Source organism: Dermatophagoides pteronyssinus, unplaced genomic scaffold (assembly GCF_027571235.1).
Source record: "Dermatophagoides pteronyssinus isolate colony J.1.1.1.1 unplaced genomic scaffold, Derpt_VIB-CSIC_2022.12 sq0012, whole genome shotgun sequence".
NCBI lineage: Eukaryota > Metazoa > Arthropoda > Arachnida > Sarcoptiformes > Pyroglyphidae > Dermatophagoides > Dermatophagoides pteronyssinus.
The window spans coordinates 231,488-244,639 of NW_027461536.1; the positions used below are offsets into that span (position 1 = coordinate 231,488).

The following is a 13,152-nucleotide window of genomic DNA, read 5'->3' on the forward strand; positions in this document are numbered from 1 at the left end:
ATATGATGTGGTAGTTTCAATTGAACGATTTTGATTGGTTCAGGCTGTGTACACCATTTTGATTTAATAAAAAAAATATATATATTTTATATATGGCAAATATAAAGACTCACATTCATATGACGATTATTTTGTGTTTATTTTGAAGAAGAAGAGAAAACTCAAACTCAATTCCATCACCAACATCAACAAATACGATTTTAAAGTTAATTTGTAATTTTGATTTTTGATCTCCCAAACTATTATCATCCATCATGTCTGGTCGTGGAAAAGGTGGTAAAGTTAAATCCAAAGCTAAATCACGTTCATCACGTGCTGGTCTACAATTTCCTGTGGGTCGTATTCATCGTTTACTTCGTAAAGGTATTGTACCATTCTGTTTCTAGGTAAATTGATTTATTAATTTGTTTTTTTTTCTTAAATTTAAGGAAATTTTGCTGAACGTGTTGGTGCCGGTGCACCAGTCTATCTTGCTGCTGTTCTAGAATATTTAGCCGCTGAAGTATTAGAATTGGCCGGTAATGCTGCAAGAGATAATAAAAAGACACGTATTATTCCACGTCATTTACAATTGGCCATCCGTAATGATGAAGAATTGAACAAATTATTATCTGGTGTTACAATTGCACAGGGTGGTGTACTGCCAAACATCCAAGCAGTTTTGTTGCCGAAAAAAACTGAAAAAACAGCTTAATTTTTACCAACCAAAAATTGAGGAACAATTGCAATTCACATTCTCTGTACTTGTTTGTTTTGTCTTTGTAAAATTATCATTAAAAAATGAATAAATCCATTCAAAATTATAATCATTAAACAATGTTGTAACGCAATACTTGGTTTTTTTAAAAAATGATTTTATTTACAAAATAATGATTAATTAAATTTGGTCAATTTCAAAAGTCAATCATAAATGTTACTATGTTTTGTAAACAGAAAAAAAAACAAAAGAGAATCATTTTGGGAGAAATTTCAATTGATTCACCATTTTGAGAGGATTTTTTTTGGTGATGATAATGAGGCTAGTAGATATTTTCATTAATTCAATCGGGATCATGTGATTAACCACCGAAACCATACAATGTACGTCCTTGTCGTTTGAGTGCATAAACAACATCCATGGCGGTTACGGTTTTACGTTTTGCATGTTCAGTATATGTAACAGCATCACGGATAACATTTTCGAGGAAAACTTTGAGTACACCTCGGGTTTCTTCGTAGATCAAGCCGGAAATACGTTTGACACCACCACGACGAGCAAGACGACGAATAGCCGGTTTTGTGATACCTTGGATATTATCACGAAGAACTTTACGATGACGTTTGGCACCACCTTTTCCAAGACCTTTACCACCTTTTCCACGTCCGGACATGATTCAAATTGGATTGGATTGTAATCGAAGACTAACCAGAAAGAAATTGGAAAACGAAATGAGTAGATTGGATGACAAACACACTAAATGATGATTGCTCACTGAGAGCTCCTCATTTATATACGGATGAGTTCAAACACGATCAAACTTACAAATGGGCATTAGCCAATCAAAATCAGAGCGCGTAATTTGAAATTGCATGCGAAGGCGGTGCTTAAATTGACCAATCAGCATTTGTAAAATTGTGTGGCGCATAATTTGAAATTTTTTCAAATTTCATATCCGAAAACAAATGCAAATATTAAGTTTTTGTTGATATCCGTAACAATTTCTACCAATAATTATCATATCCGAATGATTAGTTAATTTGAAAGGAATTTTTCCAATGATTTTTTTCTGCAAACAATGTATGCTAAATTCTATCATCACGTGCTTCACTCTGAAGAAAAAGCAAACATCTTCAAGGCTAATCGTTTGGATTGTGGCATACTAACAAAGCGATATTGCAATATTAACCAAATAACAATAATATTTTCATTAGAAAATCATAATGACTAAAACGTAATAATCGTTGTTATGAAATTTCGATCAAAAGACAAAACAAAAGGAAATGGCAGCTGTTGGATGTGTTGCTGTTGAATATAAGAATTTATTGTACAGATTTTTGTTTCCAAAATATCTTCGAAAATTCATTCAAATCGATATTTCAATGTTTCATATACACGGGAATGGCAACATTTGTTATGTTATAACCGCTACTATTGACTATACTAACGTTTGATTTCAGTTAGACTTGGCAAAGCACTCTGCATGGATAGTAAATATTAGCAGTCACATCATAATGACTTTGGCTTATGTTTGCTTTGATAGTGGATTGCGCATACTCATCGACTGCTTCTCTTTTTTTTAGTTATAAATTTATTTTCTGTCAAGACCATTATGAATCAATTGATGTGATCAGTTTTTTGCGATTTTCATCTACTTCCGTTCGGTCAATCCTAAAAAATTCGGCATCATTGAAAAGAAAATTTTATGAGAAAAATTTTAATACTAAATTCAGTAATATTGATTAAGAATTCAGCAAAGTATTGTCCATTGATTTCAGGAATACATTAGGTCTATCAGAGTGTTTACGTTGTGGGTGTTTTAGTCGATTTCCGTTGTTTTTTGTTTGTGAATCCGGAATTTTTTTCCATAATCATAAACTACAATAACTAAGCTTTCGAATGATGTAAAATTTATCATTATAAGTTACCAATTTCTTGGTCAAAATCGAACAATGATCAAGATGAACAAACGGATTTGGATTCTACAAACCTTTTCATCAACTTTGAAACGAATTTTAGCCAAGATATCATTAATTAATCAAAAAATTTTATCACCATTAGAAAGTATATTTATTACTGAATCCAATGATATCAAATTTATCAAAATCGGTTCAGGATTCGATGATAAAATGAATCGAAAACTGAATGAACAAAACACAAATCGCCAGATTTGGCCAGATTTATATTGCAAATTTTTTTCGTTCAATTTCATGTTTTTATGAGGTCGTTCGCGCATTCGGTCCGAACATATATAAATGTTCTCGCATCGTCCATCAAGTTACTACTTGCCATTCGCCATTCGTTAAAGTAACAACCTTCGTTCGTACTTATTTTTGAAAAAAATTATTATTCGCTTTTCCATTTTCGTCGGGAAAATTATTATCGTTAATTGCATCATCGTTATTTTTTTGGACATTTATCGTAATTCTTTTCGAAACAAGAAGAAATAATGGCCGAAACTGTCGCATCCGCTGCTGCAGCTGCTGCTGCTCAAGCCCAACATGCTAAACCGAAAAAAGCTTCGGGAGCTAAAAAATCATCAAAACCTAAAACAGCATCCACTCATCCACCAGTGGCTCAAATGGTCAAAGCTGCTATTGTTGCATTGAAAGAACGTAATGGTTCATCATTGCAAGCGATCAAGAAATATATTCAATCAAATTATACTGTTGATATCGAACGTATGTCACCGTTCATTCGTAAACATTTGAAAAGTGCTGTCGCCAAGGGTTTGTTGGTCCAATCGAAAGGCAAAGGTGCTTCTGGTTCATTCAAATTGAACAAAGGTGAAAAGAAAGAAGCAAAAGTCAAGAAACCGAAAATTGTCAAAGCAGTCAAAAAGGTTAAAAAATCAACCGATGTCAAAAAAGCTAAACCATCGAAACCAAAATCCGCTGCTGTTGTTGCTGCTGCTGCTGCTCCTGCTGTTGCCGTAGCCAAAAAGGTGAAACCATCGAAACCAGCTAAATCGGAAAAAGCAACACCCGAAAAGAAAGCCAAAATTGAAAAGAAACGTAAAGCACCGAAATCGCCTAAAAAACCAAAGGTCAAATCAACATCGACTCCAACTAAAAAAGTTAAACCAGCAAAATCACCATCGAAAAAAGCAGCCGTTGCTAAAAAAGCATCCGCACCTTCGAAAAAAGCAGCCGCTGGTGGAACAAGAAAATAAATTCGGAATTCGAAATCATTGATCATCACTATCATTATCATTACATTTTTTTTTCGGTGTGTTCAGCCAGGAATATTCTTTTTCTTTATCAACGATTATTTCAGCTTAATATTATCATTATCATACCCACTCATACACACACACACACACATTCTTGATATATATCTCACTAATTGTATATCTTTATCTCTCTCTCACACACAGAATAATCGTTCATTTTTTGCTTGTATAGTTTTTTTTTTCTCATAAATATTCATTTATCATACACACATTTATTGTTTATCAACATATAATCGAATATATTAAAATATACGATGAATAAACTATATTATTCATATTATTGATTTGTTGATTTGTTGAGAGCAAATAATCCGTAAACAAGATGATGAAAATTGAATCAATTTTATTTAGATTTATTTGTTTTTTACTTTTTCACTTTAGATTATATATAAATGACAAATAATTAAAGGTGTTATGAGTGTGTGTGTGTGTGACAAAAGATATTTTGTTGAAGAAAAAAAATTCGATGAAATTATCAATTATTCGTTTTTGAACGTTTACCACCGCCACCAAAACCTTTGCGTAGATTCTAGATATTTTGCAATTATAAAAAAAAGTTTTCATCAAATTTATCAACAGAATTGTAAAAAAAAATCGAATGATGTGTCAAAAAATTAAATTGAACTCCTAACCAGAACGAAGAGAAATGAGGTCAAAGATGGATAGGTTGTGTTGGGTAAAATGAGTTATAGTGTGAGAGAAAAAGAGAAATGGAAATATGCGAAGGATACAGGTTTCGGATTGTTGTTTTCATATTTGAATTTGGAAAAAAAATAGAAAAAATACAAACCTTAGCAGCCATACTTATCGTTGTAATGGATTTATTTTTCTGATTCAAATCAGAATCCGAAATTATTTGTTCAGAATTATTTGATTTTTCATAACGCAAAACATCAATCTGTTCACATTGTTCAGTTAATGTTTCATTCAATTTGGCCATATGTTCCGACATTGCTTGTAATTGTTTTTCATAATTATTAACAGTTGTTTGTAATTCTTCTTTCAATTCATTCATCAATAATTGTTGACGCTCAGATTCTTGCCGTAATTGACAATTTTGATCCTGTTCAATTAATAAACGTTGTCGTAATGAATGACAATCATGTTCATATGATCTTGATTTCGAATCAATACGTTCAAGATCATCGATCAAACGATTCAATTTTGATTGAATATAGTTTAAACTTTTTTGATTCATTGGATTTTTCAATAATGTTTGTTGTGATTGATTTGCATTAGTAATTAACGGTTCAATATTGTTACCATTATCAATCATAACAATATCATCATCGATTAATTGACTTGAACAACAATCTTCATGATTAGATGATGAACCAATCGAACCAAGTTCAGCATAATTTGTTTGATTTTTTGCCATTGTTGTTGTTGCTGTCGTTGTTGATGTTTGATCAAAACTTCGTGACGATAATGAACCTAATGAAACATTGTTCGAATGAAATGGTTGTTTATTCAATGAATTTTTCATTATCATTGATGATGATTGTCCACCCGAAAATGAATTTGAATTATGAATCGTTGATGGTGCTGTTATCGGAATCGATTGCTGATGAAGCAATGAGTTGTTCAACATTTGACATTTTTGTTCCAATTCATTTGAACGTTTTTGTTCATGTTCCAATTTTACTCGCATCAATTGTGATTCAATTGACCAATGTTCTTTTTCTTTTTCAACCTGTAACAGACGTTCTTGACAGAATTTAAGCTAAACAAATCAAAAAGAATGAGAAATTGTATTAAGAGAAAAAACCCAATAATTATTTCAATATTTCTGGATACAAACTTTTTTCTCAATATTCAAATTATCACTTTTTAAATTTATCGATTGTTGTTGTTGATGTTTTGATTCAATGATTGCACAATCATTTTCATCAACATTATCAATTTGATCAACATCGCCATCATCATCGTAATCATTATCCGTTTGATCAATAATCGAATCATTATCACCATTCGATGAGGATGATTGTTGCTGTTGTTGGTTTTGTTCATATTGTTGATAATCATTAACAAAGAAAAAATAATGCATTTCAAATACAAGACGAATTTCTTTGATACATGTTGATAAAAATACAACCGATGATAAAATACAATCATCAGCGGATTTTAATTCCAATTCAACAGTTACACCAAGATCATGTTCAAGTACAACTTTTGAGCTAAATACTCGTTTTGTTTCTAATTTTGAATTTGCGAAAAAAAAGAAAAACAATCAATTGACTACCAAATTAAAAAAAATAAACAACATACCATTAATACCATGTTCAAGTGCATCAATATGATGCATAAATTCATTAAAAATTGTTAGAAAATTTGTATTCATCAATGATTTTGATAATAATAATTGAACATAATTACAAATCTGTCCAATTATTGTTACACAATTATTAATTGATTGTATTAACATTTCATTCTTTTCACAAAGATTACGACGTTTTTCCGGATCAGCTAAATGTTGTTGTAATTGTGGATCTAACATTAACTGTATAATAGGATTTGATGGATCATAATCAACATATTGTTTACACCAAAGATTTAAACTGGACAGTTTTCAACAAAAAAAGAAATATACATTATTAACGAATTTTCCAAAAAAAAATTAAGCTAGTTACCAAATAGTCAGATATATGTTTGTCTTGTTCAGATAGCTAACATAATCGGCAAACGTTTCAACAATATCGATCGATGTTTTAGATATTTCCTGTTCGATTGCATTCAAATCTGTTGTTGTTGTTGTTGAATTCGATAGAGATTGCAGTTTCCATTGTTGAATTTTTAATTCAGAATATTGTTTGGATGCATCTTCCAATTGTACCAGATAGGTATCAAAGCCCATTTGCATATAATCACGAAACTACGTATATTTTTTTGGAAAAAAAATTAATAATGATTTCAGAAAAAAACAACAATGAAATACCTTTCGAAGTATTGACATCACAGACATTGAACGATATGGTACGAGATTATTATTCGACGATGATTGATTTCCTTTTTCATTCGGTTGATTTTTATGATGATTGGTTACTGTTGGTAAATCATTCGAATCAATTATGGAACAATCATTCATCGATGATAATAATGATGATTCGATTGATGATTGAAAATCAAGAAAATATAAATGATTCGATTGTTTCTGAAACAATGCAAACATAATGGAAATTTTCTGCGATACATTGGAATGTACGGTAGATAGGGCACAGATAAATTCACATAGTTTCATTGAAAATTGTTCAATCACATCTTTTCGTTTGGCAAAATCTTTATAGAATTTATTTTGTCGATGATTATGATGATGTTGGTGTTTTTGCGGTTTCTGCTGCTGAAGCGATAATCGATTCCTCATTAAACCAATATTATTATCATTATCATTATTGACTATTGTTGTTTTTGATTTTTGTTTAATCAATTGTTCCAGATTACCAATACGTTGATTAAGATTTTTATTCTCAAATTTTCTATTTTGAAAAAAGTTTACATCATTATTTTTAGTAAAGATATATGCAATTGAAAAAAAAACTTACAAATTTTCCATTTCAACGCGTGATTTATGAAATTCTTGATTAATTTTTTGATAACGATTTTCGAAATCATTCTTTTCCTGATTTGCTTTACGCAGACTAGATTCATATTCATTCATTTTTTGTTCACTAATTTCTGTTTGATTGGCTGCCTCGCTTTTAGCTAATTTTAATTCATATTCTAATCGTTCTGTATCTCGTAATCGCTGTTGTTCTAGATCACAATTTAATTCTTTTAAACGTTCCAATTCTTCGGCTTTTATCTTTAATTCCATATTTAATTCATCGACTAAATCCATTGATTCAAGTTGTTGTTGCTGGGAATTATTATTACCACCACCACCACCACTACTTGTTGTTGAAGCTCTTCGTGAATCTTTCGATTGACCATCTTTCGATGTTGATGATGATGAAGGTGATGATGAAAATGATAGAAATCGTCTTGATGCAGGTGAATTATGTCTTTCTTTTGAATCTAAATCATTTTGCAATACGCTGACACGTTTAGTTAATTGTTGATTACGAAATTGTAGATTTTCAATCTCCTGTTCTAAACGTCGTACATTTTGATCCCGTGATTTGATCGTTTGTTGTTGTTCAATATTTTTTTCTTTTTCTTCGATCACAGCTTTTTTGAGCACCAAAAATTGAGCACGAATCTATTGATTGATTGAAAATGATATTTGTTTTTATTTGATTTTTTTGTTTTGTAATTAAAATTGAAAACCTTTGCATATTCAGTTGCTAAACGTTGATATTTTTCCACCGTAACTTCCATCGATGATGATAATGATGTTGATGATTCGGAATTTGTTTGGGATAATGTTTCAGCCGCCGACGATCGATTAGCCATGATTATGATGATGTTTTTTTTTATTAAATAAAAAATTATTAACCAAAATTTTTTTTAAAAAAGGATAAAATCACTAAATCAATATTATTGTCATTATTGAATAAATTAAAGATAAATAAAACAAACAAAAGACAAAACTTGATAAATCCCCATGAATGATTCACATGAAAAAAATAAAACAATATTTGTCAAGCAAATTAAATGGGTGTTGATCATCGATCAGCTGTGTCTCTATTTGTGTAATCAAAAACGAAAAAAAACTTCATCGAATTGCAAAATGAGTGTTATCAATAGGAAAATTTCCTTTGAAATTTACATCCAATAAATTCTAAAGAATCTTTTCCGGAATTTGTTTGTTTCAAATCGAAAGTTTTGCAAACAGCTTTCAACAATGATAAATAGATGGTGTTAGCAGTATTGATTAATTTTGATAATTTAACAAATATTCTTTTATTTAATTCAGATTAATTTTAAAAAAATGAATATTAATTTAATTTTGGTTTTTTCATCATCATCGTTGATGATGATGATCCGATTGGTGCAGATTTTTGTCCCGCTTTCATTCGTTGCTGTTGTTCATTGAAACCTTGATTATCGTGTTCATCTTCCATTTTAATTGTCGATCCATTTGATGATGTCGTCGATTGTTTTGTAGTTGTTGAACTTGTTTGTGAATCATTCGCATTAGATGTATTTGTCGGTTGTGAAGTAGTATTATTTGATGATTGAATAGCTAATTGTTTTTGTTCACCACCACCTTGTTGAGGATTTAGTGGAAATTTTTGCAACAAATGCCATAGTAATCCATCAACACTTTCGCGATAACGTAATCTCATCTGATTACTACCATCAATTATGAATGTCTCTTTACTGTTAGTGTTTTTGCTATTATTATTATTTGTGCTCGAATCTTTACCATTCTCATTATTATTATCATTGGATTGTCCATTTTCTTTAAAATTGATCATATCATTAGAATTATCACGATCAAATGTCCATGTATAATCGGTGGATGGATGAAAACGTGCATAATTAAAACATTCTTCAAATGCTGATTGTAATGAATACATCGTTGTCAATAATTTTGATTCAACAATTGATTTTAAATCCGGTGCCTGATAAATAACACCGGCAATTATATAATAATTAGCTAATGGTACAACATATGTTGGTGAATGTCGTTGCTGTTTTCTTATAACAAATAATATCGGTTCTTTACTATGTAATAAAATATATTCGATTCCTTTCATTTTTTCCAATTCACGTGGATGTAGATTTCTCATCTTAAGATGTTCATTATTACATGTATGATCATAAAATGGATTACTTTTATCCGCAAAATATGTAAGAACATTATGTTGATTTAATGGTGGAAATCTTATACGATTACACCATGTTATATGAAGTGGATTATCTAATATTTTATAATCAAAAAAAATCATAAAGATTAATTAGTTTAATTTTTTTGAATTAGATAAACTCTCGCTACCTTTATCATTCATTTTTTTTAGAATAAAAATATTTTATTTTTTCGAAAAAAAATTTTTTATTGTTAAATCAATATTTCAGAATGAAGTCAGCTGATTTTTGACACTCGATTTTTTTTACGACCGTTCATAGATTCTGTTCGTGTCAAATTTTATTTCTTTTTAATTTCGATCCGAAAAGAAAAACACGTTCTGTTTTGCAAGATTAAAGATAATGGACAGAGAAAGGACAGATCAATCAAATCCACGTATACAGACACACAGCCATTGGATCAATAAGTTAAAATCAAAACAAAAGTTGTTAAACAACGAAAGAGAAATTAGCGGTAAATAGATCAGATCTATCCATCCATTCATTCATCTATCAATTATATTGATCATCAAATATTGGATGTCGAAACAAACAAAAAAAAACAGTAGTGGTAAAACGTTTGAAAGAAAAAAAAACAAGTCAAAACAATCAAATACGAATATCATATTGTCAAACAGATACACAAACATCGAATAAATAAAATGATCCTTTAATTAAAATTATTAAATTTTTATATTCCAAATCTAAATTGTAGCAACAACAACAACAACAAAAAAAATCATCAGGAAAAAGAAAGAGGAATGAATGAAAATTGGTTCCGAAAAATTTAATATCCTAAAATCCTAATAAAAAAAAATCTAAAACGCAAAATCACAGAAAAACAAAACAGAGCAGCCGTCGTCGATATTGTTATTGCCAAAATATTTATTTTTGTGTCCTGTCCTGTTTCGTTTCTCTTTTCTTTTTCTTTTTTCGTTTTTTTTTTTCGATCGTTGTTTATATCGTTGTCGTCGTAAGAAAAATATTTTCGAAGTGGTAAAAAAAATTGAGACACAAGTTTTTGTTGTTGTTGTTCGATTATCGTCGTCGTCGCCGTCGTTTCAATATTCGTCCACAAAAACATTGTATACATACGTCCATCGTAACACAAACATCATCATCATCAATTATAACTGTAAATAAAAAAAAACAGAAATTTACAAAACAAGAAATGAAGAAAAAAAAATTCGAGTAAAATAATTATGTTGTTGATGTGTGTGTGTGATTCGTTGTTTTGAATTTTAAAATTTTTTGTTTCGATTTTTTAAAATTCAGATCGAAAACAATGGATCCATCAATGATGATCAATGAAATTATCAATTATCAATTGATAATAATTATTAATAATTTTATATCAAATCATCATCATCGTTATTTTAAACGTAGAAAATCAATCATTGAATGATTGATTTGAATTGTCATCATATTTATAAAAAAATTTTATAATTAATTCGTGTCAGCAAAAAAACAAACTTAAAAAAATTTAAACTAAAAGCAAAAAAATTGTTCATCAAGTGGTCTTTCTCCCTCCAGTGCGATGCTGCTCCGAATTCAAACTCAAAATCTTTATTTAAAAAAAAATTCAAATTTTTTCTTCTTCCCCCCTCCGTTGTTTGAAAACAAAAATAATCGATAATCATCACTCACAATCGATTATATCGAATTTGTTGTCTCTCTTCCTTTTTTTTTATTTTCGCTCATCATCATCATCATCAAATTTTCGAAATAACGAAATTTATTTTTTGATAATTAACGATAACATTTAAGAAAAGAAAAACTGCTTTGACATGCAAAATTTCCTGAAATATTGTGCTTGTTGTCGTTTTCATCATTCGTATGAATTGAATATTAATTAACACCTTTGTTTTGTTTTGTTTTGTTTTTCTTAATTAATTAATAAAAGTATCAAATGTTTGTTTTTATATCAATAATTATAAGTAAATGATGTGCAACAAGTGTCAAGTTTTTTTAACTTTTAACAACAACAACAATGTGTCCAGGTAAGTGGTAATAAAGAAATTGTTTTTTTCTTTTCCAACGGAAATCCTATGAATTTGAATTTGATTTTAAAACAAAAAAAAACCTTTAAATCTAAATTGAAATTTATATTCAGGTTTTGTAATGAGATAGGAAAATAGGAAAAAGAAAATTTCCTTTTTTTCTCATTTATTTTCTTTCAAAACAAAAAATCACTCTATTTGGCAGTATCATCATCATCATCAACAACAACAACAACGAGAATAAGAAAATGCTAAATATCGAAAAAAAAGTCAAGGATATCTGTTTGAGCAAGTATAGTACGTGCAAATGTTGTTGATGATGATGATGATGGTAGTTTGAATTGGTGACAAGTTTTGCTTGTTTGCTTGTTACAGTATTTTATTGACATAATTTTTTTGGTTTCTTTTCAAAAAAAATGTTTCATTCTCGTTCGATTCATTGATTTTTTAAGAGAATTTTAAACCAAAAAAAAATATGAATTTCAAAAAGAAAAACAAAACGAAATACCAACGTAATTTATACACAAAATTGGCCGGAAAAAAACTGTATGAAAGAAAGCATCAGCATCACATCAAGGATAATCTTTTCTATGTGTTTGTCACAATCCATATATGTTTGGTCCTGTTTATTTTTGATTGCTATAGAAGCAAAAAAACATTCATGATTCATTCATTTAATTGATGTTTTTGTTTTTGTTTTTGTTTTTGTTTTGAAGAAAGATTCTTTTTTAGCAAAAGGCAACAATTTGTTTGTTTGTGTAGGTTAGTATGTCAATGGAATCATTGCCGGTTGTGTAGTGAATGAATGGAATGTGTTATTGTAGAATTCAATTCAAACAAACAAAAAAGTGTTTCATCTTTTATCATCATTAGATATGATGATGTTCATCAAGTTTTTTCTCAAATCTGATTAAATTCAATCGTAGAAAATCGAAATTTAGAAAAAAAAAGAGTTCATTGACTGTACCAATGAGAATTGTTTTGTTCCAAGTAAACCAGAATAATAATAATGACAAAAATTGCTTAACATTTTTTGATTGACGTCATATCATGTGAAAAAAAAACGAAGAAAAGATTCCATAAATTTTTTCATTCAATTTTCCTTTTTTGGTTATTATGAAATAATTCATTAATATCAATCAATATTTGGTAATTTGATTAAATTTTTGTTGATTTTTTGTTTTGTTTTGTTTTATTTCATTTTTGCAAATAGCTAATTAATTTCAGTTTCCCAGATACAGTATTATTATCAGTTACTGAACTTGAATATGGATCATTTTCTTTTGAATTCAATCGATATTCAGTGTTTAAGAGTTATATAGAGAAAAAAGTTGCAAACCTTGAAAGGAATGGCATTTTTTGTATGCCGATTCCAGAAAAAATCGATTGATTTTTTCTGGTTTTTTCTTGAATTCCGTTTAATTTTTTTTTCTCTCGATTAGATGAACACTTATGGATTAAACCTAAAGATGATGATGGATGCTTGTTTTTTTTCC

At 29.3% G+C, this 13,152-nt stretch overlaps 5 protein-coding genes across 5 annotated transcripts; 2 read left to right on the forward strand and 3 right to left on the reverse strand.

The window, feature by feature from the left end:
- The first annotated feature begins 107 nt into the window (after positions 1–107).
- On the forward strand, positions 108–806 carry LOC113789943 (histone H2A-like). The gene is made up of 2 exons (XM_027339545.2): positions 108–363; positions 429–806. The coding sequence occupies exons 1-2, from the start codon at positions 255–257 to the stop codon at positions 692–694; spliced, it is 375 nt and encodes a 124-aa protein (XP_027195346.1). The 5' UTR covers positions 108–254; the 3' UTR covers positions 695–806.
- Positions 807–833: 27 nt separating this feature from the next.
- Positions 834–1,481, reverse strand: LOC113789945 (histone H4). Its single transcript, XM_027339546.2, has one exon. The coding sequence runs from the start codon at positions 1,368–1,370 to the stop codon at positions 1,059–1,061; it is 312 nt and encodes a 103-aa protein (XP_027195347.1). The 5' UTR covers positions 1,371–1,481; the 3' UTR covers positions 834–1,058.
- A 1,484-nt stretch (positions 1,482–2,965) lies between these two features.
- On the forward strand, positions 2,966–4,213 carry LOC113789941 (uncharacterized). Its single transcript, XM_027339543.2, has one exon. The coding sequence runs from the start codon at positions 3,147–3,149 to the stop codon at positions 3,867–3,869; it is 723 nt and encodes a 240-aa protein (XP_027195344.1). The 5' UTR covers positions 2,966–3,146; the 3' UTR covers positions 3,870–4,213.
- Positions 4,214–4,255: 42 nt separating this feature from the next.
- Positions 4,256–8,582, reverse strand: LOC113789800 (uncharacterized). Its single transcript, XM_075821777.1, has 8 exons — positions 8,193–8,582; positions 7,469–8,124; positions 6,865–7,402; positions 6,560–6,801; positions 6,198–6,487; positions 5,731–6,125; positions 4,720–5,652; positions 4,256–4,458 (listed from the first exon to the last, which is right to left on the reverse strand). The coding sequence occupies exons 1-8, from the start codon at positions 8,316–8,318 to the stop codon at positions 4,405–4,407; spliced, it is 3,234 nt and encodes a 1,077-aa protein (XP_075677892.1). The 5' UTR covers positions 8,319–8,582; the 3' UTR covers positions 4,256–4,404.
- A 157-nt stretch (positions 8,583–8,739) lies between these two features.
- On the reverse strand, positions 8,740–10,205 carry MED6 (mediator complex subunit 6). The gene is made up of 2 exons (XM_027339441.2): positions 9,808–10,205; positions 8,740–9,732 (listed from the first exon to the last, which is right to left on the reverse strand). Exons 1-2 carry the CDS (start codon positions 9,818–9,820, stop codon positions 8,804–8,806), a joined length of 942 nt encoding a protein of 313 aa, XP_027195242.2. The 5' UTR covers positions 9,821–10,205; the 3' UTR covers positions 8,740–8,803.
- Positions 10,206–13,152: the final 2,947 nt, after the last annotated feature.